Source organism: Lepidochelys kempii, chromosome 14 (genome assembly GCF_965140285.1).
Source record: "Lepidochelys kempii isolate rLepKem1 chromosome 14, rLepKem1.hap1, whole genome shotgun sequence".
Lineage (NCBI taxonomy): Eukaryota > Metazoa > Chordata > Testudines > Cheloniidae > Lepidochelys > Lepidochelys kempii.
In genome coordinates this window covers 3,401,556-3,425,709 of record NC_136393.1, presented here as the reverse complement: position 1 = coordinate 3,425,709, position 24,154 = coordinate 3,401,556, and the positions used below count along the sequence as shown (strand labels likewise).

General features: G+C 53.3%; 2 protein-coding genes across 8 annotated transcripts in view; both read left to right on the top strand.

Annotated features, from left to right (window-relative positions):
- The first annotated feature begins 962 nt into the window (after positions 1-962).
- DNAI2 (dynein axonemal intermediate chain 2) lies at positions 963-17,195 on the top strand. Of its 5 annotated transcripts, none has more exons than XM_073311326.2 (14): positions 963-1,072; positions 3,013-3,203; positions 4,728-4,889; positions 5,061-5,182; positions 6,184-6,326; positions 8,249-8,362; positions 10,966-11,105; positions 11,391-11,513; positions 12,266-12,489; positions 12,992-13,127; positions 13,741-13,887; positions 15,091-15,315; positions 16,155-16,199; positions 17,073-17,195. In XM_073311326.2, the coding sequence occupies exons 2-14, from the start codon at positions 3,021-3,023 to the stop codon at positions 17,079-17,081; spliced, it is 1,773 nt and encodes a 590-aa protein (XP_073167427.2). In that variant the 5' UTR covers positions 963-1,072; positions 3,013-3,020; the 3' UTR covers positions 17,082-17,195. The 5 variants fall into 5 exon arrangements, with proteins under 5 accessions (XP_073167427.2, XP_078704585.1, XP_078704586.1 ...); XM_078848457.1 differs by having other exon boundaries at positions 967-1,072; positions 3,016-3,203; XM_078848458.1 differs by lacking the exon at positions 963-1,072 and adding an exon at positions 2,131-2,398.
- Positions 17,196-21,775: 4,580 nt separating this feature from the next.
- KIF19 (kinesin family member 19) overlaps positions 21,776-24,154 on the top strand; it is a 29,194-nt gene continuing 26,815 nt past the window's right edge. For all 3 annotated transcript variants that reach the window (XM_078848468.1, XM_073311322.2, XM_078848469.1), the window contains exon 1: positions 21,776-22,234. In XM_078848468.1, coding sequence (XP_078704594.1) covers positions 22,196-22,234 — 39 coding nt within the window. In that variant the 5' untranslated portion in view covers positions 21,776-22,195. The remainder of the gene's footprint in view (positions 22,235-24,154) is intronic.

Genomic DNA, 24,154 nt, shown 5'->3' with positions numbered 1-24,154 from the left:
CTACCAGGGCTGTGCCTTTCATAGGAATTCCCCTACAGCGTCTAACCCATAGTCAATGGGCCTCATTATCTTCTCTGACAGTGGCCAGCACCAGATCCTTTAGAGGAAGGTGCAAGAAACCCCATAAGATGCAGTTGAGATAATCTGCTTGTTAAGGAGGTCTCCTCCTCACATCTTACCAAGATTGGCCTGAGTTCGGAAGCAAAAAAAATTCTTATTCCTTTGAAAACTTTTTAGTATTGGAACTCTGGATATTTGTTATTGATATAAATGTCCAGTTCCTCCACGAATGTTGCTGGATTGTTGGCTTCCATGCCCTGGGTCAGGGTGTTCCACAGTCTAACTGTGCATTATTTATTTCCTTTCTGCATGAGGGGCAGCTTGGCCCTCGGATGTGAACAGCTGATCATGCCTGACGGGGGCCGGCTCTGCACAGGTGGTCGGTCACCTGTGGGAAGGTTCTATATCCCCCCCCCAGCACCGCACAATTTTGAAAAACAGGATTAAAAAACGTTGACACTGAATATTCAGGGCTGGAGGCATTTCTGCTCTTTCCCCTGCACCCCCCCCCCAAAAAAAGGGGGGCATGGCCAATTGGGGAAGTAGGGGGAAGATGTTTTGTCTGGATTCTTGGGGGCAAGGCCCCTTGCTCCTTTCGCTGCTAAAAGCTATTTTAGCCCCAGCCCCGCTGCCAGGCGCCTTGACGGGCCGCTCCTGCGAAGGGTCGCGGTGGAGCTCAGCGCCCCCCATCATCTTCCCCCTGGGCTGCCCCCGGGCTGTCGCTCGGCCCAAAGCTGCACCGGCCCCGCCCGCTTCTAGCCCCCAGGCCCCGCTTTCCGGCCCGCCCAGGCAGGGCTGGGCCGGGAGCCGGGCCAGGGCCGCGTGTCCCCAGGGGGCGAGGACAGACGGGGGGGGGGGGCAGGCCCCGCCCCCTCACGGAACAGCCCCGCCCCCTCACGTGACTGCTGCGCTTCCGGGCCCCGCGGGCGTTGCTGGGCAACGGGGACACGCCGCCCGCGGCTGCAGGGAGCCGGGCCCGGAGCGGATCTGCCCCCCCGCCCCCACAGGCCGGGTAAGGGGGGGGGGTGCAGCTCGACCCCTCTCCCCCCCCCCCCGGTCTGCCCCCAGGCGGTACCTTGGCAGCCCGGCCCCCCCTGCCACGGGGCGCCCCTCGCGCAGCGCCTGGCGCCGCCGGCACCCGCAGGCCTGGGGCTCCGCGGGGCAGCGTGTGGGGCCAGGGCGCAGAGCGGGGCCGGGGCCAGGACTCCTGGGTTCGCTCTGCTGGGAGCCATGTGTGGGGCCAGGGCGCAGAGCGGGGCCGGGGCCAGGACTCCTGGGTTCCCTCTGCTGGGAGCCATGTGTGGGGCCAGGGCGCAGAGCGGGGCCGGGGCCAGGACTCCTGGGTTCCCTCTGAGCCGTGCGTGGGGCTGAGGGTGCAGAGCTGGGCCTGGCAGCCAGGACTCCTGGGTTCCCTCTGCTGGGAGCCATGTGTGGGGCCAGGGCGCAGAGCGGGGGCGGGGCCAGGACTCCTGGGTTCCCTCTGCTGGGAGCCATGTGTGGGGCCAGGGCGCAGAGCGGGGCCGGGGCCAGGACTCCTGGGTTCCCTCTGCTGGGAGCCATGTGTGGGGCCAGGGCGCAGAGCGGGGGCGGGGCCAGGACTCCTGGGTTCCCTCTGCTGGGAGCCATGTGTGGGGCCAGGGCGCAGAGCGGGGGCGGGGCCAGGACTCCTGGGTTCCCTCTGCTGGGAGCCATGTGTGGGGCCAGGGCGCAGAGCGGGGCCGGGGCCAGGACTCCTGGGTTCCCTCTGCTGGGAGCCATGTGTGGGGCCAGGGCGCAGAGCGGGGCCGGGGCGCAGAGCGGGGCCGGGGCCAGGACTCCTGGGTTCGCTCTGCTGGGAGCCATGTGTGGGGCCAGGGCGCAGAGCGGGGGCGGGGCCAGGACTCCTGGGTTCCCTCTGCTGGGAGCCATGTGTGGGGCCAGGGCGCAGAGCGGGGCCGGGGCCAGGACTCCTGGGTTCCCTCTGCTGGGAGCCATGTGTGGGGCCAGGGCGCAGAGCGGGGCCAGGGCGCAGAGCGGGGCTGCGGCCAGGACTCCTGGGTTCCCTCTGCTGGGAGCCATGTGTGGGGCCAGGGCGCAGAGCGGGGCCAGTAGTCAGGACTCCTGGGTTCGCTCTGAGCCGTGCGTGGGGCCGAGGGCGCAGAGCTGGGGCTGGCAGCCAGGACTCCTGGGTTCGCTCTGCTAGGAGAGGTGTGTGTGGCCCAGGGCACAGGGCTGGCGGCCAGGACTCCTGGGTTCGCTCTGAGCCGTGCGTGGGGCCGAGGGCGCAGAGCTGGGCCTGGCAGCCAGGACTCCTGGGTTCGCTCTGCTAGGAGCCGTGTGTGGGGCTGAGGGTGCAGAGGTTCGTACTGCTTTAACTGTATTGGTTTGAAATTGTATCGTTAAGGAGGTCTGACCCTCTAGCATGGACACAGTGTAAAGGTACTTGCCTCAGTTTATTCCTTTAAACACTCCTGTAATAATAATTAGAGGAATAAGCTGTACCGGCATAAGGCACATTTATACTCCTATAACTGCATCCATGCTAGGGGTGAATGGTTTTAACTATTTCAATAAAAAAAACCACTCACTCCCAACTGAAATAGTTAAACGGGTACAAAAACTGTGTAGACCAGGGGTTGCTCTTTAAGGGCCAAGGTCCCCATCTCCTGAATGTGCAATCATAGGTCAAAGGAAATGGTAGGAAAGCCTGTTGCATGCTAGATCCATTTAAGAAATTAGGGATACACTTACAAAACAGAGCGATAGAAATCAGAGAGGAAAGGCCCACTGGATCATCCAGTCCAGAATTGTTCCCTAATTTAAACTCTCATTTCTAAACACAGAGTGTAATCCCTTGGGGTAGGGACTACATCTTTCTGTGTCCCCCAGGAAGCATCTGCTGTGCAACACAGTAGTGAAACAGTAAGTTTGAAGCAGTGCAAAGGTGCAATGTTTCCTTCTCCCTCACCTCAGCAGGCACCATGGAGATCGTCTATGTGTATGTGAAGAAGCGCAGCGAGTTTGGCCGACAATGCAACTTCTCTGACAGGCTGGGCGAGACCAACGTGGACATCCAGCCAGACCCGAGCCAAGCTTCAAACTTCATAGAGCGGGACCCCATTGACACTGCAATACAGTGTGCCAGTGATATGTCAGAGCATGAGGTAGAGTGGGAGCAAACAGAGCTCTCTTTTAATGAATACTTGCTTGCAAGGCTTCCTCTGACAGGATAAGAGGGATGTGTCACTTAATGGGGTTGCAGAGTTGGGTATGCTCAACAATGCAAGGTAGCCTTAGTCAGTGATAAACTGGAGATCTTCTGGGACCCCATTTGTAGGAGGAGGATATAGGTATCAAGATCTCCTCTGGAAGAAATTTAGTGATGCTTCTGGTGTAATAATTGGGCGGTGTTCAGAGAAGTTTGCAATGATGTTATCTCAGGGTTCTCACCCATCCTAAAATTCACAAGATGGAGCCAATATTTTCATTGCTGTCTCCTGCAGGACAGTTAAGAGCTCTGAGTTTGTCTCGTGGTTAAAGCAGGAGACAGGGTTCTGTTGGTTCTGATTCACTGTATGGCCTTGGCAGCTCTAAGATGTTAAGACCTAAAGTGGATTTGATCTTAGCTACCTCACAGGAAACAAGTTGTGAGGCTCCATGGATGTTTGTAGCGTGGCTTGAGATCCTCTGAGGAGAACCTCCACCATAGCAGGAAAGAGACTCGTGTGTTGCAAACCTGGAATGCCATGAGAAAAGGGTGGTGGTTGGAGGGTTCTCACTTCTCTGCAGTCAGTGATGGTTAATAAAACGATTTATGAATGATTTCCTAAGAGCTCCCAGAGCCGGACTGATCCTTTGCAAAGCCAATCTGCTCCGCTTGGGTGAGAGATGAGAAGCTACTTTGGGTTTGAACTGTGGAGAAGTAGCCAATAATTCTTCATTCCAGTGCTGGCCCCTGTTTGCAATCACATTGTTGGAAACCCCTTTTTTCCAGTGTGGGGAGTAATAAAAGTAACAACTTTGTTAGTCCAATTTGTTAACATTCCCAGATGAGCTCTCTGCCTTCCTTGTAATTTGCCCAGTATAAACAATAAGGGATTCCTCAGTTATGAGGTGTAATGCTACATGATCCCACTGCACTCCAGTAGATGGAAGTTGAGTGGGGTGCTACGGACATTTGGTGAAGTGATTGTCCATAATTCCATTGTTAGCCACAGAGGGGACTACGAGCTCAACACTTGGTTATGGCCAGAAAAGTGACTGTAATGCTGGCAGCTTCTCACCATCTGTGTGTGTGTGTGTTCAGGTCAGATCTGCTGATGGCACTGACGAAAATAGTGTCTACTCCCCTTTGCCCCGCAGGAGCAGTGCAGCCGGAGAGGAGTGTGCAGGGTTCTAATCTGCCTTGTGCATCAGCAACTGAACAGCCTGTTCTATTCTGGCTGCTGGCTGTTTAGTCTTGGTGGTGGCGTAGGAGCCAGAGAGAGGAGTTTTGAAAACCCAGGTGGAGTTTGCAGCACTGACAAAGCCAGGGAAATTGGTAGTCTGAGCACTGGAATCAGTTCCAGATCTGGAATCAGTGAGGGAGTAAATGCTAGGCCCCACAAAGTCAGCTCATGGAGCAGCTTTAAAAACCAAGCCCATCAGCTTTGTATCTTGCTTCCCTCTTGCTTTGTGTAACACTTCAGGTCAACACGGAGAGATTTGAGATGGAAAATCAGGGGGTTAACCACTTGGAAGGAGGGTGGCCAAAAGACGTCAACCCCCTGGAGATGGAGCAGACCATTCGGTTCCGGAAGAAAGTGGAGAAAGATGAGAACTATGTGTACACCATCATACAGCTCGGCAGTGTAAGGCCACTGCCCCGTCCCTTTACTCTCCCCTCTCCTTTATTGCCCCTCTGCCTGTCTGCGTGTGTTACTGGTCCCTTTCCCATCAGGCTCTGCTTGCTGCCTGCCTTCCCAAGCCAGTAGGTCCCCCAAATGTCACATCACGGCTTATTTGCATGACTTGTTTCACAGCTGATGGAACATTGCATCAAACAGAACAGTGCGATTAATATCTACGAGGAGTACTTTGAAGATGAGGAGACAGCAGACGTAGCAGATGAGCCTCCGTCTGCAAAAACTATCAGTGTCTTCAGGTATTGGCAGCCAGGAGGTGCTGCGCTGTGTTCTAAGCATTCACTGTTCTGTTCCAGTCCATACTGTCCATTGGGCCAGCTGAGACGGCTACTTCAGTTAAGCCTGCTCTGCTAAGCTGCATCTGCTGACAGGAGCAGGCATTACTGAAGCAGCCATCACAGCAGATCCTAGCAGCAGTCCATCTCAACCAGAATTAACTGCAGGACATCCCAGCTATATGAATGGAAGGCTGGAGCTATAGCCTTTCCTCTGGTAGAGACAGTCTCTCTCTGCACTCCAACCAACCCTGTCAATTTCAACCTTGGCTCAGAAAGAGATGTTTCAGAGTAGCAGCCAAGTTAGTCTGTATCCGCACAAAGAAAAGGAGTGCTTGTGGCATCTTAGAGACTAACAAATTTATTTGAGCATAAGCTTTCAAGAGTAATATATAAATATAGATGCTCCTTTAGGTATTTCCAAATAATTCTTCTGGGAGAGCTTATTCCCCCACCTCACTGATTATTTGTTCCGATCTCTGAAAGCAGACTGTTTTTCCTTCACTGTGTTTTGAGCAGTAATTAACACGTCCTTCAAAAAACAGTCAAATAATGTTCATATGGGGAGAATCTAATGGACTTGGGGTATTATGGGGCTCTTTTTAGTTAGTGCACTTCAGTGAGTACCCCAGGTTTTAATATCTTTTGTACCACACAGTGTCAAAGGAATCTTCCTTCTTTGGTTTCTCAAAGATTTTTTTCAGTGTAGGGGCCTGTGTAGTAACTTTTAAAAGTTAGATCCTGGAATGTAATTGAATTTCTATAAATTTCTAACGGGAAAGGTTTATTAGCTTATCTAGGTCTTCCTTTCACAACCCAATGCAGGATTGTTTCCTGTAATCAATACTCAAGGGTTTTAAACTTTCTAATTGAGATTCCCGCCACTTCCCTTGAGAGACTATTGCATAGCCTGGAGCATGACAAAATTGTTAGTAAGTTAATGCCATTGTTTTATTATCAAAAAGGGATCCAAATTTAATCAAAAGGACAGCCACGCATCTCTCCTGGCACCCAGATGGAAGCAAGAAGCTGGCAGTAGCTTATTCCAGCTTGGAGTTCCAGCGAAGTTCTAAAGATATGAGCTATGAGTCATACATATGGGATCTTGGTAAGAAGGAAAAATGCTAGAGTCAATCATGCTTGGTCCTTAACTAACACAGTCCTTAATGTCTAGTAAGTGCTCTGGAGGTATTAACTAACTAATCCTCACAATACCCCCCGGGAGAGTAGAAAGAGGATGTAGACTCCCGTTTTACACATGGGGGAATGAGAATAGGGGTTTAAGGTATCTGAAACCTGACCAAAATATGGAAAACCACCTGTAAAGACTCTCTCTCTCTGCAGGGCCAGATTTACACCTCACGTGTCACTAGGCACAGCATCTTCAGCGCCCCCACTGCCTACTACACTGACCTTTGTGTTTTTCGTAAAAAATTGAAATGAAAAGAAATATAAACACAGCCTCCTTGGGAAGGCATGAGACCCTCCACCATGCATGGTGATCCCAGCCTGAGCCGGGGCGCAGACCACTTGCCCCAGGCGAGGCGCAAAGGGGGGGACTGTACCTCTCCCCACAGTGAGCAGTCCCCGGGTATCTTCTGTCCCTCCCACAGCCTGGCGTGGCAGCCGCACTCCGGCTCTGCCTGTGTAAATAAATAGGGCATTGGCCATGCCCCTCCCTCTCCCTCACCGGCATGGGGCGGAGGCAGCAGGGTGGCCGAGATTGGGAAGGGGCTGGGATGCTCCCAGTCAGCACCTTCAGCAGCCACCAAGGCGGGCTGACTTGGACGCTTACCCTGCTCCAGCCCCACATGCTGGGCGGCCACCAACCCGTGCCAGGAGCCCGGCTCCCCTCAGGGGAGCTGTATGTGTTAACTTTTAACCCACTTTTAACTTTTAGGCGCCCCAGGCACGGGCCTACTGCACCTAATTGGAAATCCGGCCCTGACTCTCTGGCTTCCCAAGATAGAGCCCTTCTAGCTTTTTCCAGCGAGCTCAGTTACATTTTCCAGACAGATTGGATTGTTGAAGTAGCTTAATTGCCCATTCTGTTAAAAAGCAAGAAGCAACACGCCCTGGGCTGGGAAAATCATCTTGCTGAGGAACTTCCCAGGTGTATAGAACTTCAATGCGGTGTGTGAGAGAGATGTGGACATTAGAAGCAGGACTGAGTCCACCATTGAAAAACAAAAGGATGACAAGCAAAAGGGGCCGTGGAGTGTGAGGAGTGGACACCTCTTCCTCCCCCCGTCATTTCACATGCCCTCCCAAAGTGAACAGACCTTTCACAGCCATGGTTGCACAGGGGGCTGCAACCATAGTCGGAAAGATGCGGGATCTGGAGACATTCCTTCTTCTCCCAGCTGTCTGTCTAGTGACTTTCATTCCCAGCAGCTCGGAGCCACTCAGTAACGGTCCCATCTGCTTTTCCCCCCTTTAGAATCAAGGTGCTAAATGGGAAAAGAGTCATGCAGAATGGAGGCAGAAAGCGCGCACCCAGTGCAACATGCTTTGTCTTTCTGTCCCAAGCCATGGCATGGCTCATATTCTGTTTGGAGGGAGACGACGAGGTGCATTTTTATCTGAGGCAGGGAGAAGAGTTGCTGGGCTATTTCAGGCACAGAACTGGAAGTCAGGATTCCTGGGTTCTCTTCCTGGCTGTTGTGATACCCTGGGCAAGTCATTTCCTCTCTCCACCTCCACCTGTAAAATGGAGAGAATACTTGTAAAGTGATTTTGGGTGAAGAGTGCGACATCGGTGCTAGAGATTACTCTGGATTAGTACATTGTAGTAACGGTTTCTACCCTGCCTCTCGCTAGCACTGAGTTCCTAACCCAGCATTGATGCTGGGATGTGTCTTCATCCCAGCATCTGTCAAAAACAGACCGTTGGGCTAGATGCTGGAAAGACATGGGTTCTGGAGGTCACTGCTTAGTGTCCAGCCGTCCTGAGCTGAATTAGTTGGAAATGTTGTTTTCCTTTCGGGCTTCACTCAAACTTTACTTGTTTGTTTTGTCCCTTCCTGGTAGAAAATCCTAACAAACCAGAACTGGTTCTCAGGCCATCATCCCCGCTCGTGTGTCTGGAATACAACCCCAAGGACTCTCACATCCTGGTTGGAGGATGCTATAATGGACAGATCGGTAAGGGACATGGATTGTATGTAAAGCAACGCTACCAGGGGAACTGCTTAATTTTAATTCTGCACTAGCCTTGCTCCAGTGCTCATCTGCACAAATAATGAGGAGTCCTTGTGGCACCTTAGAGACTAACACATTTATTTGGGCATAAACTTTTGTGGGTTAGAACCCACTTCATCAGATGCATGGAGTGAAAATACAGGAGCAGGTATAAATACATGACGGGATGGGGGTTGCTTTACCAACTGTGAGGTCAGTCTAACGAGATAAATCAATTAACAGCAGGATACCAAGGGAGGATACAGACTAACACGGCTACCACTCTGAAATCTGCACAAAGACTCTTTCGTGTCATTAGCTCCAAGGCCTGGAATACCGAATTGGAATCAGAGCCTTAGGGCTGCCATGACTGATGAGATAACACACGCTCACCTGATTAGGCAGCAGGTGGTGGCCGTGTAGGCTATGTGGCTAGATAATTCACTGTGACGTGATAGTGTTCCGGGGGAAGCCCATTCTGTCAGTGGCGGAGGTGGGTCATCCTGGACAAAGAGGCTGTGTTATTTCCTAGAAGAAAGGTGGTCATTTCATTTGTTTAGCCCTCAAAACATGTCAGGCCCTTTCCAGATGGGAAACCGACATGGATGTAGCTGGTGGAATGCTTTGAATTACTGAGTAACTTGAGTGCTAGTGAAATCAGCAGTCCCTGGAGACCGGAGGCTCGTGCTTATCCATAAAACAGGTACAGCCCAAACAGTGGCGGTAAGAGCTTCCTGTGCCCTCTACACGCACTGCCTGGCACCAGTGAGACTCAGCTCTGTTCTGTAGAACGGTCAGGTGGGTCTCTGTGTCCACCCAGTCTGCCCATGTGCGCTTGTCCCTTCCTGCCTCTCACCTGCGGGAATCAATGCAGCGGGGACTGCGGGGGGAGAGATGTGGACATTAGAAGCAGGACTGAGTCCCAACATCCATCACCATTTTATTTATTGTCAACAGTAGCCCAGATACGGCCCATTCACCTAACGGGGGGACCTGCCCCCTGCCCTGGGGGATCTGCTGTGCTCAACTAGCTGCCATCGCCAACACAAATGTTCTCTCTGGAGATGCCCTGGGAATGTCCTTGCTCACCAGGGCGTCCTTCCCGTGGCATGGCTGTAGATGCACCATGTCACCAAGCAGGCTAGGGCTGAGGACAGGAGGCTGCTGTTATAGATCCCACACGCTGCACAGAACACTGTGTAGCGGGTAGCTGCTGGTGATAGTGTTACCTGCTATTGCTCGCTTCCCCACTAATGTGCCTCGGGAAGTAAGCAGTGGCATTAGAAAAGCTCGGAATAATTGCCTTCATTTCATTTGTAGAATAATTTTTGTTCCCTTGTTTTACACATTAAAAGAGGCCCCCGTCTTTGCCAGATCCATGTAAGATTCTATTATTTATTCAGCCACGCAAGCCTTTCAATTTAATTATGCTCATTTTTATGTTTTCGCTGCCCTTTGCAGCAGCAATCTGATCTGGCAGGGCATACATTAGAAGGACATTATCATGCGCTCCTTAGGTGATGGAAGAGAGAGTCGATTTCACCTCATCCTTCACAGGGCTCCCCAGGCGTGCAGCTGATGGCCCAGCAGAGCACAGGACTGTCACATTCAATTGTTTAATTATAACCGAGCAAGAGCAAGCAAGTGCCGCTCTGCCACGTCTGCAGAGAATCAACCCAGATGCCTAACCCTGGCAAAAGTAGGGCCGGGCAAGTCATTTATACCCAAAATGAGAGCTACCTTTATGCTGTGCTAGGGATTCTCCTCAGCAGCATCTGTGCCTGTCTGATGCAGAGATATGCATATATAATACCCGCTGTTTTTGTAGGACCTCCACTGATTTGTGCTCCTGCGGAGTAGTTAGAGGGTGCATGAGTTACAGGCTGTGGAGTGGTTTGACGCCAGCCTGCTATACTACCTTGGGGCCTGGATTTCAGAAGCGCCAAGCACCCAGACCACCAGCTGGAGTAGATGGGAACTGGGGTATTGCTCAGCACCACTGCATACATCTCTGCTAGGGATAGTGGTCATCCCTTGCCTCTCCAAGGGCAGTCGGGACACTTGGACTTTCCTATACTGGAGTTTTTGGCTGCTGGTGTAGCTGCATCAGTGACTTGCTTAAGCCAGCTTCAGGCTGCCCTGGGGAACCCACAGTTTAGCCTTTGTTCAGCCCATCTACACTAGGGGTTGCAACAGTTTTGCTAGGTCAGTGTTACTATATTGGCAGCTAAAAACCCCAGTGTAGGCGAGGCCCAAATCAGTGGATGGTTTTACGGCTCTTTTGCGATGAAATGCACAACATAAGTGCCAGGTAGTCGCAAACCCTGCTCCTTATTCCTGGCATCACTGGGGTGCTGCTGAAGTGATAGCCAAAGGAAGACAAACTCCACGTTCGCTTCATCCAGTTAGAAAGCACCGAGAGGGGAAACAACCCATGGGAGCCAGATGGAGCAGAGCCAAAACACTGGGGCGGGGAATGGTTATTCACCAGGTCCTCTTTGAGAGCTGCAACCAAAAGAGCGGGGCAGGGGATATGACACTGCTGACAGTCTCCTCCCCCTTCACAGCTTACTGGGACACCAGGAAAGGAGGACAGCCGGTGGAGCTTTCCACTGTAGAATTCAGCCACAGGGACCCCGTGTATGGAACGATCTGGCTTCAATCCAAAACTGGCACAGACTGTTTCTCCGCTTCTACCGATGGGCAGGTAAAGGCCAAGAGAAAAGGCGGTCTGTGATCTCCTCACGGCCAGCACCTGGCTTGGTATCACTGACAGTCTCTGCTCAGAGGAGAGTTAGTTTGCCCTGGGACACTCCACTGCCCCCCACCCACAGAGAGGAAGCGTGCATGTACGTGTGTCCTGCCATTGCACGTCCAGTCATTATTGTGTTTGATTCAAGAGCTACCTGATGCTGGGTAGCATCTCTATACGAGAAAGAAACTCTGGGGATTGAGAGTGAGCCACTCTGATGTCTCCCATCCCCTCTGCCAGGTCCTGTGGTGGGATATCCGAAAGCTGACCGAGCCCACTGAGACACTGGTGATGGACATCAGCAGGAAAGGAGTCTTGGAGAACGCTTTAGGAGCCATTGCGCTGGAGTTTGAACCAACCATGGTGAGTGCCATGAGCTCACGTGGGAGGCTTTGTCCTGTGGTAGCCATTGTTCCAAAGATCCTGGGTGTCCCAGGTTACTTTCTGCTCAGACTGGGGGTGCTGAGCGAGGCTTGGCAAGCTTGTGCAGAGCTCCTAAGCCAGAAGCATGGTGGCCAGGATGCAATGCTTCAGAGAAGCAGTTCCCAGTGGTAGAATCCTTAGGCACAGGCTTGGGTTACGGTCAAGGGGGTGGGGAGGAGGGAATGTACATGTCTGTTGTATTAATTTAGATTAAATAAATGGGCCAAAGTTACTGTCTGACATTTATATACAACCTGTGTATATAACCTCAGTTTATATACACAGGACATGAAGCTTAGGCAAAAACAACTAGTGCATGTCCAGGGAAAGGCCAGAATTCTAGGCAGTCACTTGATCTTCAGTGGATTCCACACTACTTTCACCAGCTTCGGGAAGCTAGAGTTGGGCTTGTTCCTAGAATGGTGGCTCTCACCAACAGCGCTCTAGTTAATAGTACACCTGCCAGTTTTCAATGCCAGGTTCAGTTCTCCTCTTGATGCACGTTGGAAGAAAGTTTGCCTGCATAACTCCTACGGGCATCACTTGGATCCAGCTACACCCTCGCCTTCCACTCATCTAGAGGAGAACAAACCCCCTTTCTGGGACCTGCCCTTCATGTGGGAGATCCTCTCCCACTGGAAGAGCTCCCCATACCCAGTGATAGTTGCGTTCAACTGTGTTTCCAACCACAGCCGACCAAGTTCATGGTGGGGACGGAACAAGGCATGGTGATCACCTGTAACCGCAAAGCCAAGACACCTGCTGAAAAGATAGTTGGCACATACAGCGGGCACCATGGCCCCATCTACGCCCTGGCAAGGAACCCTTTCTTCCCCAAGAACTTCCTGACAGTCGGGGACTGGACTGCTCGAATCTGGTCTGAGGACTGCAAGGAATCATCCATCATGTGGACAAAGTAGGCAATGGGTTTTGTTTTGCACGTACTGTTTTTGTCCCTGATTTATAAGCACAGGATGGGGTTTCAGAAGCATCTCAGTGATAGAGGAGCACAATTCTCTGTCTATTTTAATGGCACTTCAGTGCCTGAATCACTGGGCTTTGGAAATCCCACCTGTGGCCCCAGCGAGTGGTGGTGGCAGGAAATTGTTCCTCCCCCCACAATTAGGTTTCTTTAGAATTCCCCTTGCAGAGCCACGGAGCTCAAGCCATTGTGAAGACAGAAGCGGAACAGGAGTGAAGGGACCTGGATTCACTCTTGGTCCGGTTGCATGGCCCAGCCCCAGTATACGTGTGAGGCAGCTGCCTAGCGTGTCTAGCACAGCAATGCATGGCATGTTAAAGCTACGCACTCAGGGAATTCGGCAGTTACTCCAATGTAGCATAGCTCTTTAACGTGGATTCTTCAGCACCAAATGGTGTGAATGAGTTGTTCTAAGAGCTGCTGGATTTCTTGGCAGGTACCACATGGCTTACCTAACAGATGGGTGCTGGAGCACCATCCGGCCAGCTGTCTTCTTCACAAGCAAAATGGACGGGACCCTTGACATCTGGGACTTCCTCTTCAAACAGAACAGCCCCTCCCTCAGCGTGAAGGTTGGGTCAGAAACATGTCGTCTTTTACCTTCGTGTCTCCTTTTCGCCCACTGGGTGGGAGCGGAGACCAAGCCGTTGCAGGGATCTGAACCATTGCAGGGATGTGCCAGGTGCTTCGCAGACCAAGGCCAGTGGAAGGCTGCTCCCCAGGCAATGCTTTGAGTTGCCTGTGTTGAGTTCTGCAGCAGGAGTGAGCTAGCAAATGCATCCTGGCCAGCCCGGCCGTGGAGGAAATCAAGTGGCCAGCATAAGCTTGGTGCACACATAGGAACTCACCAATGTCTCACTGTTCGGGCAACCCAAACCTGTAGGAAAGAGATGTTCCTGCCAAGTTTTTGCTGTGTCCATGTTTCCAATGTGCCCATCCTCGTAGTAGCTGGGAGCAGGAGCCAGGCCTCCCACCTCCCCCGTTTAGGCCATGTCACACATAAGTGAAAACATCTTTTAAAAATCCATTTCAGCGAGTATTAATGACTAGTGCCTGAGGCGCGCATGTCAGTCAGTCCTGACATGCTGAGCCGTGTGGCCAGCCTGCCCTGAGACAGGCGCCCTGACACTCTGGTGATGGGCAGCACCGAAGCAGTAAACTCCCCAACTGGTCCTTCCTCCCCAGGTCTGTGATGAGCCTCTCTTCAGCCTGTGTCTGCAGGACAATGGGCGTTTCATTGGCTGCGGCTCTAAGCTGGGCACAGTGACCCTGCTGGAGGTCTCTTCCGGGCTCTGTACCCTGCAGAGGAACGAGAAGAACCTGGCCACGGCGGTGAGTGTCTCGTGCTGCAAGTGGCCGCATGGGCCTGGCTGTGCTAGCTGCCACAGGTGAGCTCAGGGTCTGCTTTGAACCTGGATGCTTCCAATCTCCCTCATAGCGTTCACCAGTAGAAACTTGCGTGATGCAAGCGATTGGCATGGATTGTCGTTAACGGTCTGGGAGTACATGCACCCACGTTGGGGGTTGCTCTGGGGCACCCAGGTTGTCTATACACAGAAGCTGCACCTGTTTAACTTCAATTGGATTAAAACCAGATTTAGTTAAACCACTGCAAAGCCCTGTGTGGATGCACTTATATCTGTTTAAGTCTGGTTCCGTGGATTTCATTTTGCCCCCAGGCGTAGCTAACCTAGGTTAGAGCGGCCACACAAAACATTGCACCAGTTTAACTAAAATGGGTTTCAAATCAAACGAGGACGAGGACCCTTACAAGGTCAGGTCGTTAAACCAGTGCAGTGTTGGGTGTAGTCCAGGCTTTCCGCGGGGTCTCTCTGGCAATAGGATGGTGCAGTGTTAGGAGGGGTTCAGAGGTAGGCAATCCTGGGCCCATGCTGCAAAAAGGGGGGCATTCTGGTGGCATTCCAGGTCTCACTAACATCAGGGACATGGACCCCTGTGTTCTCCAGCCTTCCTCCCTGCGCTGTGCGGGGCTGGCTCTCTCTATTTCCCTGGTGTGTGGAGGAGTTTTAAGGCAAAGACTCACCCCTTCACCCCTGGTGGCAGGCACGAGGGGAAACACTTGGGTTCCTAAGTAAGTGACCTGATTTCTCCAGGGTGCTGAGGACCCCAGCCAGCATGGCAGCTCCTCGTCACGGCCCATGGAGTAGGGTTAGGTGCCTAGCTTTAAGCCCCGGAGCTCATCCTGAGGCACCCTGACGCACTTGACCTGTGAAACTGCTTCACAGCAGGGGCCAAAGCGCCAGAGACCCCACTTGTGGGGACTCTGCTGTGTGAAGGAGACCTGTGGCTGATCTCTGGATGGAGGGGGATTGCAGGAATGCCGAGGGCATGGCTAATGTGTACACTGAGCAGCAGGACCTGCTGTGGGGCAGAAGGGGAGCAGCCTGGCGCGCTGTAGGGGCTAACGGCAGGGGTTCTGCTTCAGTTCAGGGGTCAGGATTCCTCCCCACAGCCCTCTCGCTGGCGACCCAGGTCCCCGAGCCCTAGCCCTCTCCTGCCCCCTGTGCCTCTCAGATGTTTGAGCGAGAAGCAAAGCGAGAGAAGATCCTGGAGGCCCGGCACCGGGAGATGCGTCTGAAGGAGCGCACCAAGGCTGAGGGCAAGGAGGAGGACATGAAGGTGGAGACGGAGGAGGAGAAGCCTGAGGAGCTGCTGGCCAGAGTCCAGCAGGAGTTCTTCGAAGTCATCGAAGCAGAGATCAAGAGGAAGGAGCGGGCAGCCAAGCTGTTGAAAGCTCAGGTAGCACAGAGACGAGGTCTGCAAAAGGGATGGGGGGGTGGCTCTCTGACCATGGTGCTGCAGCCTGGAACTGGCATCTAGGAGGCAGGTCGATGAGCTCGGGGTGGGCGGCACATCACGTGCTGTGAGGAGACCAAATGGAAGTGCAGCTCTGCTCTGCAAGGGCCCTGTGATGAGGGACTTGCTGATTCCAAATCAGGTGGACTCAGTTAAAAGTCAGAGGTGATTTCCCTACCTACATGTCCTGCCGCATGTCTTAGACCTGTGACATTTATATCAGCCATCAAGCTGCAGGATTCCTGTCTGAGAACATGGCGTTCACCCAGCAGGGCAGGGAGAGCCGAAGGAACAGACTGCTGTTTCAGGCTAATGGTCTGTTTGCCTTTGCTTTCATTTCATTGCAGGGGACCCCAATCCTCTGACAATCACTTGGCTGTCCCCCGTAGGTTTGATGGATGTGAACCTGGCCCTGCGTTGTTCACACCATTGTCACTGAACTTCTGCGGTTATTCACTTAACCTTCCAGTACCAGCTTCCCCCCATGAAAGTACAGTCTGTTTGACAGTATCAACTGCACCCTTATGGAGAAGATGATTTCTGACTGACTGCACTTTTGTCCCGTTTACCAATGCGCTGCCTGTTGTGGGGAACTCTGCCGGGCTGGCACAGATTCCACAAGAGCAGGGGGCTGATTTTTATAGAGGTTCTAAGTATTCACTGATAAAAGGCCAAAGCAGCAGAGCTGGGCAGGGAGCTGTTTCAGAGAGAAAGAGGGTCCGTAAGAGCAGGTTTTCCATGCCTGGGGACTTGGAACACAACGATCTCCCTATTCCTTTCAGGAGAAGGAAGTTACAGGTGAAAATGAGGACGAGGACCCTTACAAGGTCAGGATACACCCCAGGCTACCCCCCTTTCCCTGCTGTAGACTGATTCCCCCATTTCTACCCCCCCAGACTCCGGAAAAGCCGCCACACTGTGGCTTTTTTCAATGTCCCTCCTTCTCTGAGCACCTCAGCTTGCCAGTCACACACCGATCCCCATGTGAAATTCACACAGGAGCCAAAATTAGGGGCATCCGTGTCCCAGCCGTCTTGCCTGCACCGCAAGAGGGAACCGTGTAACTGGGTCCCCCATGTGGCAGCACCCAGAGTGTAGATGGAGCTCTGGGTGTCTTTGCGAAAGGAGGGGTTTGAAAGGTGTGTATCCTCAGGGGGAGGAGCCCAGCTTTCCTCCTTCCTACCAGCCCCACTCAGGATATGCTGTGGGGCAAGTCCCCTTCCTAAGGACACCAGGCGGGTTTGGCTTGGGAGCTTGCGCCCAACCCTTTATTCTTAGCTGCTGCTTCTTTCCCTATGAACTTTCCCTCTCCCCTTGTACGTGAGCAGCTAACCCTACCTCTCCGTGCAGCCAGCCTTCTTGGGCAGCCCCTTCTAAGGCAGCCATCCCATTCCTTTGGTCAGCTGCCGTGGGGAGGGGGCTTCCTGTCAGCCTCCATCCCGTGCAGTGCTCAGACCCAGGCATCCTGTGTGATGACACGCAGCACAGCTGATGGAGCCAGAAAGAGGAAGTGTGGATTCTTCCCCACTGTCTTGTGAGCCTGCCGAGGTTCAGGAGGGCCAGCTAGTGCAGCTCACTGCACCTATGACGGATCTGGACTCCCCTCCGCTGGCTGGCAGGGCATTGGGATGCTGTCTATGGGAAGAGACTCTGGGCCCCAGGAGACCCTCCTTGGCCTAACCCCTGTTCTCTCTCTGCAGGAGGAGTGAGCCTGGTGTGTGGATCACAGTTGCACTTAATTTATTCTCGTACCAGTGCAGGTTGTTTCCCCTTTTGGTCTTTTCTACAAGATAGACTGGATTAATAAACAGCAGCACTTTTAAGCCATGTCTGGTTGGATCCAACAGATATCAGGGTGGCGGGATCTGTATGTTACAATCCGCTTTGCATCCTGGATCGATGGAAGAGGCGGGCAGCCATTCCCGGGCGCTGCTCTCTGCTTAGCGACCGTGCTGCCTCCCCTGCGCAGACCCCCAGGCTGAGCAGCAGCAGCTGCTGGAGGTCTGTGCTGCGTTCTGTTCTGCCTGTTCTCCTTCACCCAGCTGCCCACAGGAGCATGGGACGTTCCCCTTCCCCTGAGACAGCAGCTTCTTTATGACATGACAAAAGGCCAAACAGTCCTGGGCAAACACTTGGCTCCTCTCCTTGTCCCACCATGCACCCTGCAGCCACTGCGCCAGCTCATCTGGCCTCGCGATCCCAGCTGGGGCGACCGGCCTCGCCTGTCGAGGTTCCCCTGTGACACTCATGCACACGCGGTCTGCTTGGGTCATGGAACTGATAGGCCTGTTCCAAAGCTGCAGGTACACTTGCGACTCTCCTGCTGGCAGTAAAGGGGCCAGGCGCTGGAATACTCCCTGGGGAGGGGTACGAGGATGCACCGTGTGAGTGTGTTTGGCTGCAGGCATGCACGTGGCCCGAAGAAGCAGGGACTGAGTGGCTGTGTAGCAGCAGCAGGAAGATGATCATGGCAGAAGCAAAGCCCCCTTGTATAAATACTTGTGCACTGCTTCTGTAATTTGCAGACATGGCTAGAAACATCAGCCAGGGACGGGGGAGACTGCTGCACGTTCATGGCTGTAACTTCAGTCTGATCCGGGCAGGAGCTGCTGCTCGGTGGGGAGAGCTCAGCGCTGCGGAGCTCCCTCGTGTATTGTCCTGCGAAACAGCCTTTCCAGTGTCTTGCAGCTGGGAAAGTGAAAGCAGCTCTCCGAGCCACTCACCCAGCCTGGGAGCTGCAGGAGAGGCTTGTTCAGCTTACTGGGGCTTTTCCGCTGCCTGCACTGCACGTGTTTGTACAAAGCCCCTTCTCTATGTGGCCTCTCAGGCAGGTCAGTGTACTCATCCCCTTTGTACAGATGGGGAAACTGAGGCACTGGGTGAGGGAGTGACTCACCCAGAGCCAGGAATAGAACCCAAGAGTTCTGACTGCATCCGGTAGAGCAGGCTCTGTCCCTCAGTAGCCCTGCCCCCTTGAGAGGGGAAATACCTCCTGCCCCACGCCTGTTCCCGTCTGAGTGTCGTTTTTGCTATTTCAGTATTTGTTCTCTCTGTCACCATAGCCCCCAGATAGCCCAGTCGTGGAGCAGGACCCAGCGCACTAGGCGCTGAACAAACACAGAACAAAGTCAGTCCCTGCCCCAAGAAGCAGACGAGAGGCACCTGATGGAGAAAGACAGATGGGGAGCACAAGGAAACAGTGAGACAGTGTCGGTCAGCATGAGAGGCTGTGGTCTCCACACACCAGCTCCCCAGCTGTCACCCACTGTTCGTTCTAGGCATCATGGCAAAAGAGAGTTTTAAGGAGGGAGCTGAAGGCAGATAATGAGGTCAGTCTTGCAGGTGTTCGCAGGGAGCGTCTCCCAAGCACGAGGGCAGCAGAGGAGAAAGCACAAAGGGGCTTGTTTGAAAGCGTATCAAGTGGCAACGGAGGCTAGCCTCAGGAGGCAATCAGAGATCGAGATCGACCTTGCGATGCTGAATGAGAGCTGCTCGGTCGGTGGGAATGGGCTGGGAAGAGCCTTGAAAGTGAAGACTTGTAGTTTGTTTGATGCGCTAGAGCAGTGGTTCCCAACCAGGGATACGCGTTCCCTGGACGTGCGCAGAGGTCTGCCGGGGGTCCATCAACTCCTCTAGATAGTTGCCTAGTTTTACAACAGGCTACATAAAAGGCACCAGTGCAGACAGAACAAACTAAAATTTAATACAGACACTGACTTGTTTATACTGGTCCATATACTATACACTGAACTGCCAGGGCAGTGTTTGTATTCCACTGGATTTATTTGATCATTCTCTGGTAGAAAGGAGAAAGTCAGCGATTTGTCAGTAACAGCGTGGCGGTGACACTTTCATGTTTTTGTGTCTGATTTTGTAGGCAAGCAGTTTTGAAGTGAGGTGAAACTTGGCATCTGCTAGACAAATCAGACTCCTGAAAGGGGGACGGGAGTCTGGAAAGGTTGAGAGCCGCTGTGCTAGAGAAGGGCGAGCTGGGGGAGGGGCTCCATGGTCCAAGCGCCAGGCCAGGGACGGGATCGCTGCAGCAGCCTTGTGAAGGGAGACGAGCAGGGAGATGGCACTTGTCGAGGACAGAGGAAAGGAGGCTGTGGAGATTGAGAGGTTGCGAGCCTGGCGAGGGCTCGAGTGCGCGGATGGACAGGGAAAGCTGTATCTCTGCAGAAAGAATCTGCAAGGTCTAGATGGAGACCCTCCCTCCACCAGTTTCTCAGCCATTAGCCCAATCTCCCCAGGGCGGATTCTCCCAACCCCCACCGACCCACGATGAACTCCTCCCCCGGCTTGCCCCTAGCCTGAGGGGAAGGGTCTGGCCCCACAGCTGGGAAAGGAGACAAGGATAGGAAAGGAGAGGGGAGGGTCCTCAACCCTCCCCAGCAAAGCTGTGCGCCCCTAGGGAATATGCTAGTTCCCAGCTCCCAGCCCCCTGGGCCTTAGCTAGTGTCATAGGTAGTGTGGTGCAGGGTAGGTGGCAGCCAGGACTCCTGGGTTCTACACCCAGCTGTGCCTCTCACTCTCTGGCCTCGGACATGTCATTTCCCCTCCTTGTGCCTCACTTTCTCGCTCTGTAAAGGGGGGGTGATGCTGAGGTTGTGAGGCCGAATTCCGGCTCCAATGCCAGGCACCCTAGAAACCCAACGGCACTTTGGGGCGACTGAGCAGACATGCGAGTGTGCTGCTGGGTGTATGGAACACCCCTGCGATGCAGCCAGCTCTGGGGTGGAACGAGGCGCACAGCAACTCAACCCAGCAGTCTGAGGGCAGGAAGTGAAGAGTCCTTTTCCGATGGAGGTTGCCGGGGAAGTTAGGTTAGTAGCATGTAATGTCCAGAGAGAGATTTGGACAGGATCCCTCCTTTTGGTAGACGTGCTCGGGGATCTTTGATTCCTTCAAGAGCCAGGGCCTCAATTTTCCATCAAATCCAGACGCTGCTTGGGAAACCAACCAAGTGATTTTATAGGAAATAAAACTCTCTGCCCAGAAGCCAGGTCGCCTGCTGTCCCACAAACGGGTGATCTAAGCCCCGCAGCCCTGCCCGCATCCGTCTGAGCCTGACACCAGCTTCGCAAATGGCCACCGTTTTCTGCTGAAATAGACACCTTTAACAAAGCAACACCTTTAACAAAGCTGCACATTAATCCTCGGTCACTACCACAGGACACTCTGGTGCCACTCAAATCCCTACAGCACTTCCTACCGTCTTGGCCGGCTGGGGCTCTGCGTAGGAACAGCTGCTGCCTCTTTCTGCCTCTGAAGCCGCCTGGTACATCTGGATTCCAGCTGGGCTGTGTTCTTCCAATCTATTGATTAAATCCTGGTGATGATTTATAGCATCTTTCCATTCTGTTTCCCCACGTTGCATGGACGCTGGCTGGTGGGGCTCAAAGAAAGGGTGTTAAGTGGTGAATGGGACGTGCACAACGCTCATGTTTACATCTCACGATAAAAGTCTGTCACGGTGCTGGGCCGAGAACTGGGAATGAAACTTAAGAGGCGAGTCCTCCGAGAGAGATAGACAGACACACACTGTCCCCATTATCCACACATGCTGTCCCCCTACTCTCACTCTCTCAAGATGTGTCTACACTGTAAGCTTACTCCAGACTCTTACTCCTTTTTTCAGCCCTAAATTGCGTCTACACTGGAAGCTGTTTTGTGACTTTTATACATTTTTTTAGCCCAACCCCCTGTTTGTCCCCGACAGGCCCCACATAAACCTTCCCCAGCAGTCTTAACCTAGAAGGACCTCAGCTGGGCGAGCAAGCACAGGTTCAAAGCACGCCAAACAACAGGTGTCTCTCTTTAAAGGTGCGTCTACACTGCACCAATCTTGCCGCGGCGTGTGGCATGCACCCGCTGCACCTTCCCCAGCATGGACATCAATAGCTGTGCAGATGGTGAGGCATGGCGTAGGCGAGTGAAGACACGCCTGAACCCTGTGCGTGTGTCCCCTACACGACCAAGCAGTGCCTCCCCTAAGGACACTGCTGGTTTCAGCAGTATAGTCTCCCTCTGCCTCCCCGCAGCCGCAGCCTTCGCTGCGGGGAGTTGCTCCCCACCGCAGCGTGGACCCAGCCTGCTGTGCACGCCTCCTACGCGCCGTCACCAGCAGACGCGGCCTGGGTTGCCGCGAGGGTGTAGACACCACACCCGGGCACTTCCCGCAAAGCCACGCTTCGTGCCCCGCGCCACGCTTGCTGGGTAGACGCAGTTCACACGCCCAGCTCCCCTGTGGCAGAGCTGCATGGCACACACGCGTGTACACACACCCCTATACCTGCCGCCAGAGGGCGAATGAGCGAAGCAGAGCCCAGCCCAGCTGCTTGTGTGCTACTGTGTCAACAGGAGCCTGCTGCGCTGCGGTTGTTGTGTACAGTTTAAAGATCTCCAGGGGAGCCGGCGAGATCCCGCAGGCAGCAAAAGCAGCTGGGCAGAGCTGGGCTGGCCCTCCTGAGCACAGCCCGGTCAGCTGGCATGAGAGGCAGCCGGGGCTAGAGCTCCCCGAAGGGAGCAGGAATGCTGCACCCCAGCCCTTTGTGGCTCTGTAGCCTCCTGGGGGGCCGAGAGGATAAAAGGCCCTGAGCCCGTGGATGGGAAAGGAGCAGGCAGGGCTGGCGTCGTCCCTGCAGCCCGCCTCCCCCTTTTGTCTCTGGGAGGATTAGCCTAAGTCTCAGGTTGTTTAGGAAACAGCGGATGCAAGTGACAGGTCTGTGGAGGGGGGAGTGGCGGGTGCAGGGTCCTGAGAGCCATGCCTGTGGCAGCTGCTGCTGGCCCTCCCCTCTAGACCCTCTGTGCACCTGCCAGGATCATGAAGGAGGTGAAGGAGTCCAGAGACCAGCAACTCACGGTAAGTTGTTCTTTGCTGTCACTTGATTCGTGCTCAGTGTGGGAGGGGGGACTGGCTGCCAACTGTGCCCAGTGTTGCCCGGCGGGCACACATCGGGAGCCCAGGGAAAGTGGGGAATTCCCCTTCGTGCTGCTAGCTAGTACGTGCTGGTTAATGATGCTCGCGTCCTGTCTGGCAGGGTGAAAAGGGCTGGGTGGCTGGTCAGAACAGGAGCAAAAGCTGGAGTTTGGATGTTGGCCTCAGCGCCTGGGAGGCTGGCGCTAGTCACTTGTCTTCCCTTGCCCCCTGCTCAGCCCAGAAATGCCCCGGATCCATTGGGTCAAGTCACTGTAGGTGTCTCGAGCTGCATTCATAGGTAAGGACTGGGCTGCCGCCGGCCCTCTGTCCCCGCGCTCGTTCCTAGCTGGGCAGGTTCTGTGGGACCCTGTAGTAATCGTGCCTTTGTTGATTGAAACGTTACCGGTGTTGTGCACAGTGACTACCGGTGTGTGAGCTGGGGAAAGAGTGCGAGTGAGTGTGAGTGACACCCTCTGGAGCTCTTACACACCTGGAATAAAGCCACACAGTGTGCTCAGGAGGTGCTACAGACCTCCCCTGTGTAAGCGTGGCGTTGTGCACGTGTATGCACAATAGTGTGTGTGTGTGTGTGGCTAATATAGCTTGTGTGTGTACTGTACTAATAGAGATTAGTTTGTGAGTGAATTAAAGTACTAGCTATAGCCTCCTAGGGACTGGCTTTTGCAGCCTTTGTCCTCCCACAGTTTGCTGTCATGAATTGCAGCAGCATTAGACACACACAAACCAAATGATGATGCCAATATTTTTAAAGGAACTGTTTACTGGAGAGCAGTAAAACTGTCTTCTAAAAAATCCCAGCGCCCCTCCAGATTTCCTGTTTTACTCTCAGAACAGAAGGAGAAAGATTTACGCCGATGTGCGTTAATGCCTGGAAAGATGCTATTTTTTGATCTGTTCATGCAAGAGATTCTGGTCAGCAACGTGGCCCACCGATCATGCTCTCACACTGGTGCTTCATTAACAATAGACAATTGTTAAGTACCCAACTCAACTTGGCCTTTGCTAGGAAGCCAGGCCTGGTGTGGGGGATGACACTCACGTCTGCAGTATTTGCCACAAATGAGTCCAAAGACCTCGGTTTTTGGCTCTAGCTACTCAAGCTTCCACTGCGGGTTGGGTTCTGCCGGTTTTACAGTGGGGACCCTATCGAGTGGTTTGGGATGAGAGATCAGTAGAAGTTGGGGTTGGAGACTGCCAAATTGCAGAGGAGTCTGGGAAACTGTAGTTGCTCATGCGAGAGAGTTCAAGGTAAGTTGGAAGCAGAGCGCTCTGGGAAGGTACAAGTTAGCAAGGCTGGGCCCCAGGGTTGGGTTCCTGGTTTGTGAGTTGTTCAGGCGGGGCTTCTAATGCGGGTGGTTGAGAATCATGAATGTTTTATTGAAATGCTTCGGTGCTGGCAGTATGGGAAGGATGCTGGTGCAGATGTTCACATAAATAAAGTGGAAAGAGACAATGCAGCAGTGGTTGAGGCAGAATGAGGGTAAAGGACAGGTTCATATTAATTGGTAATATCATGAAGTAGAAAAGGAGCAGTTTTGCTAAATTGCAAGTGAGCGCCAATTAACAGCCAAAGGATCCGGTGAGGCTCTGGGATTATAAGACTGTACTTCATGCTGTTGTCAGTGGACTGACCCCATTGATGGACTATTTCATCGCTGAGGGGACGTATAACTGTAGAATTATGTACATGGAAATCGCATGCCTGTTTGCTTCGTGGATCATTTTTTAAAATAAATTTGGTTGTCTCATTCCTGGTGGTTCTCTACGACCTAAATGTTCTGCGACAGCCCTAGAGGCTCAGACTTGAAAGCTAAATTGGATTTTATTGCATCTTTAGCTTTA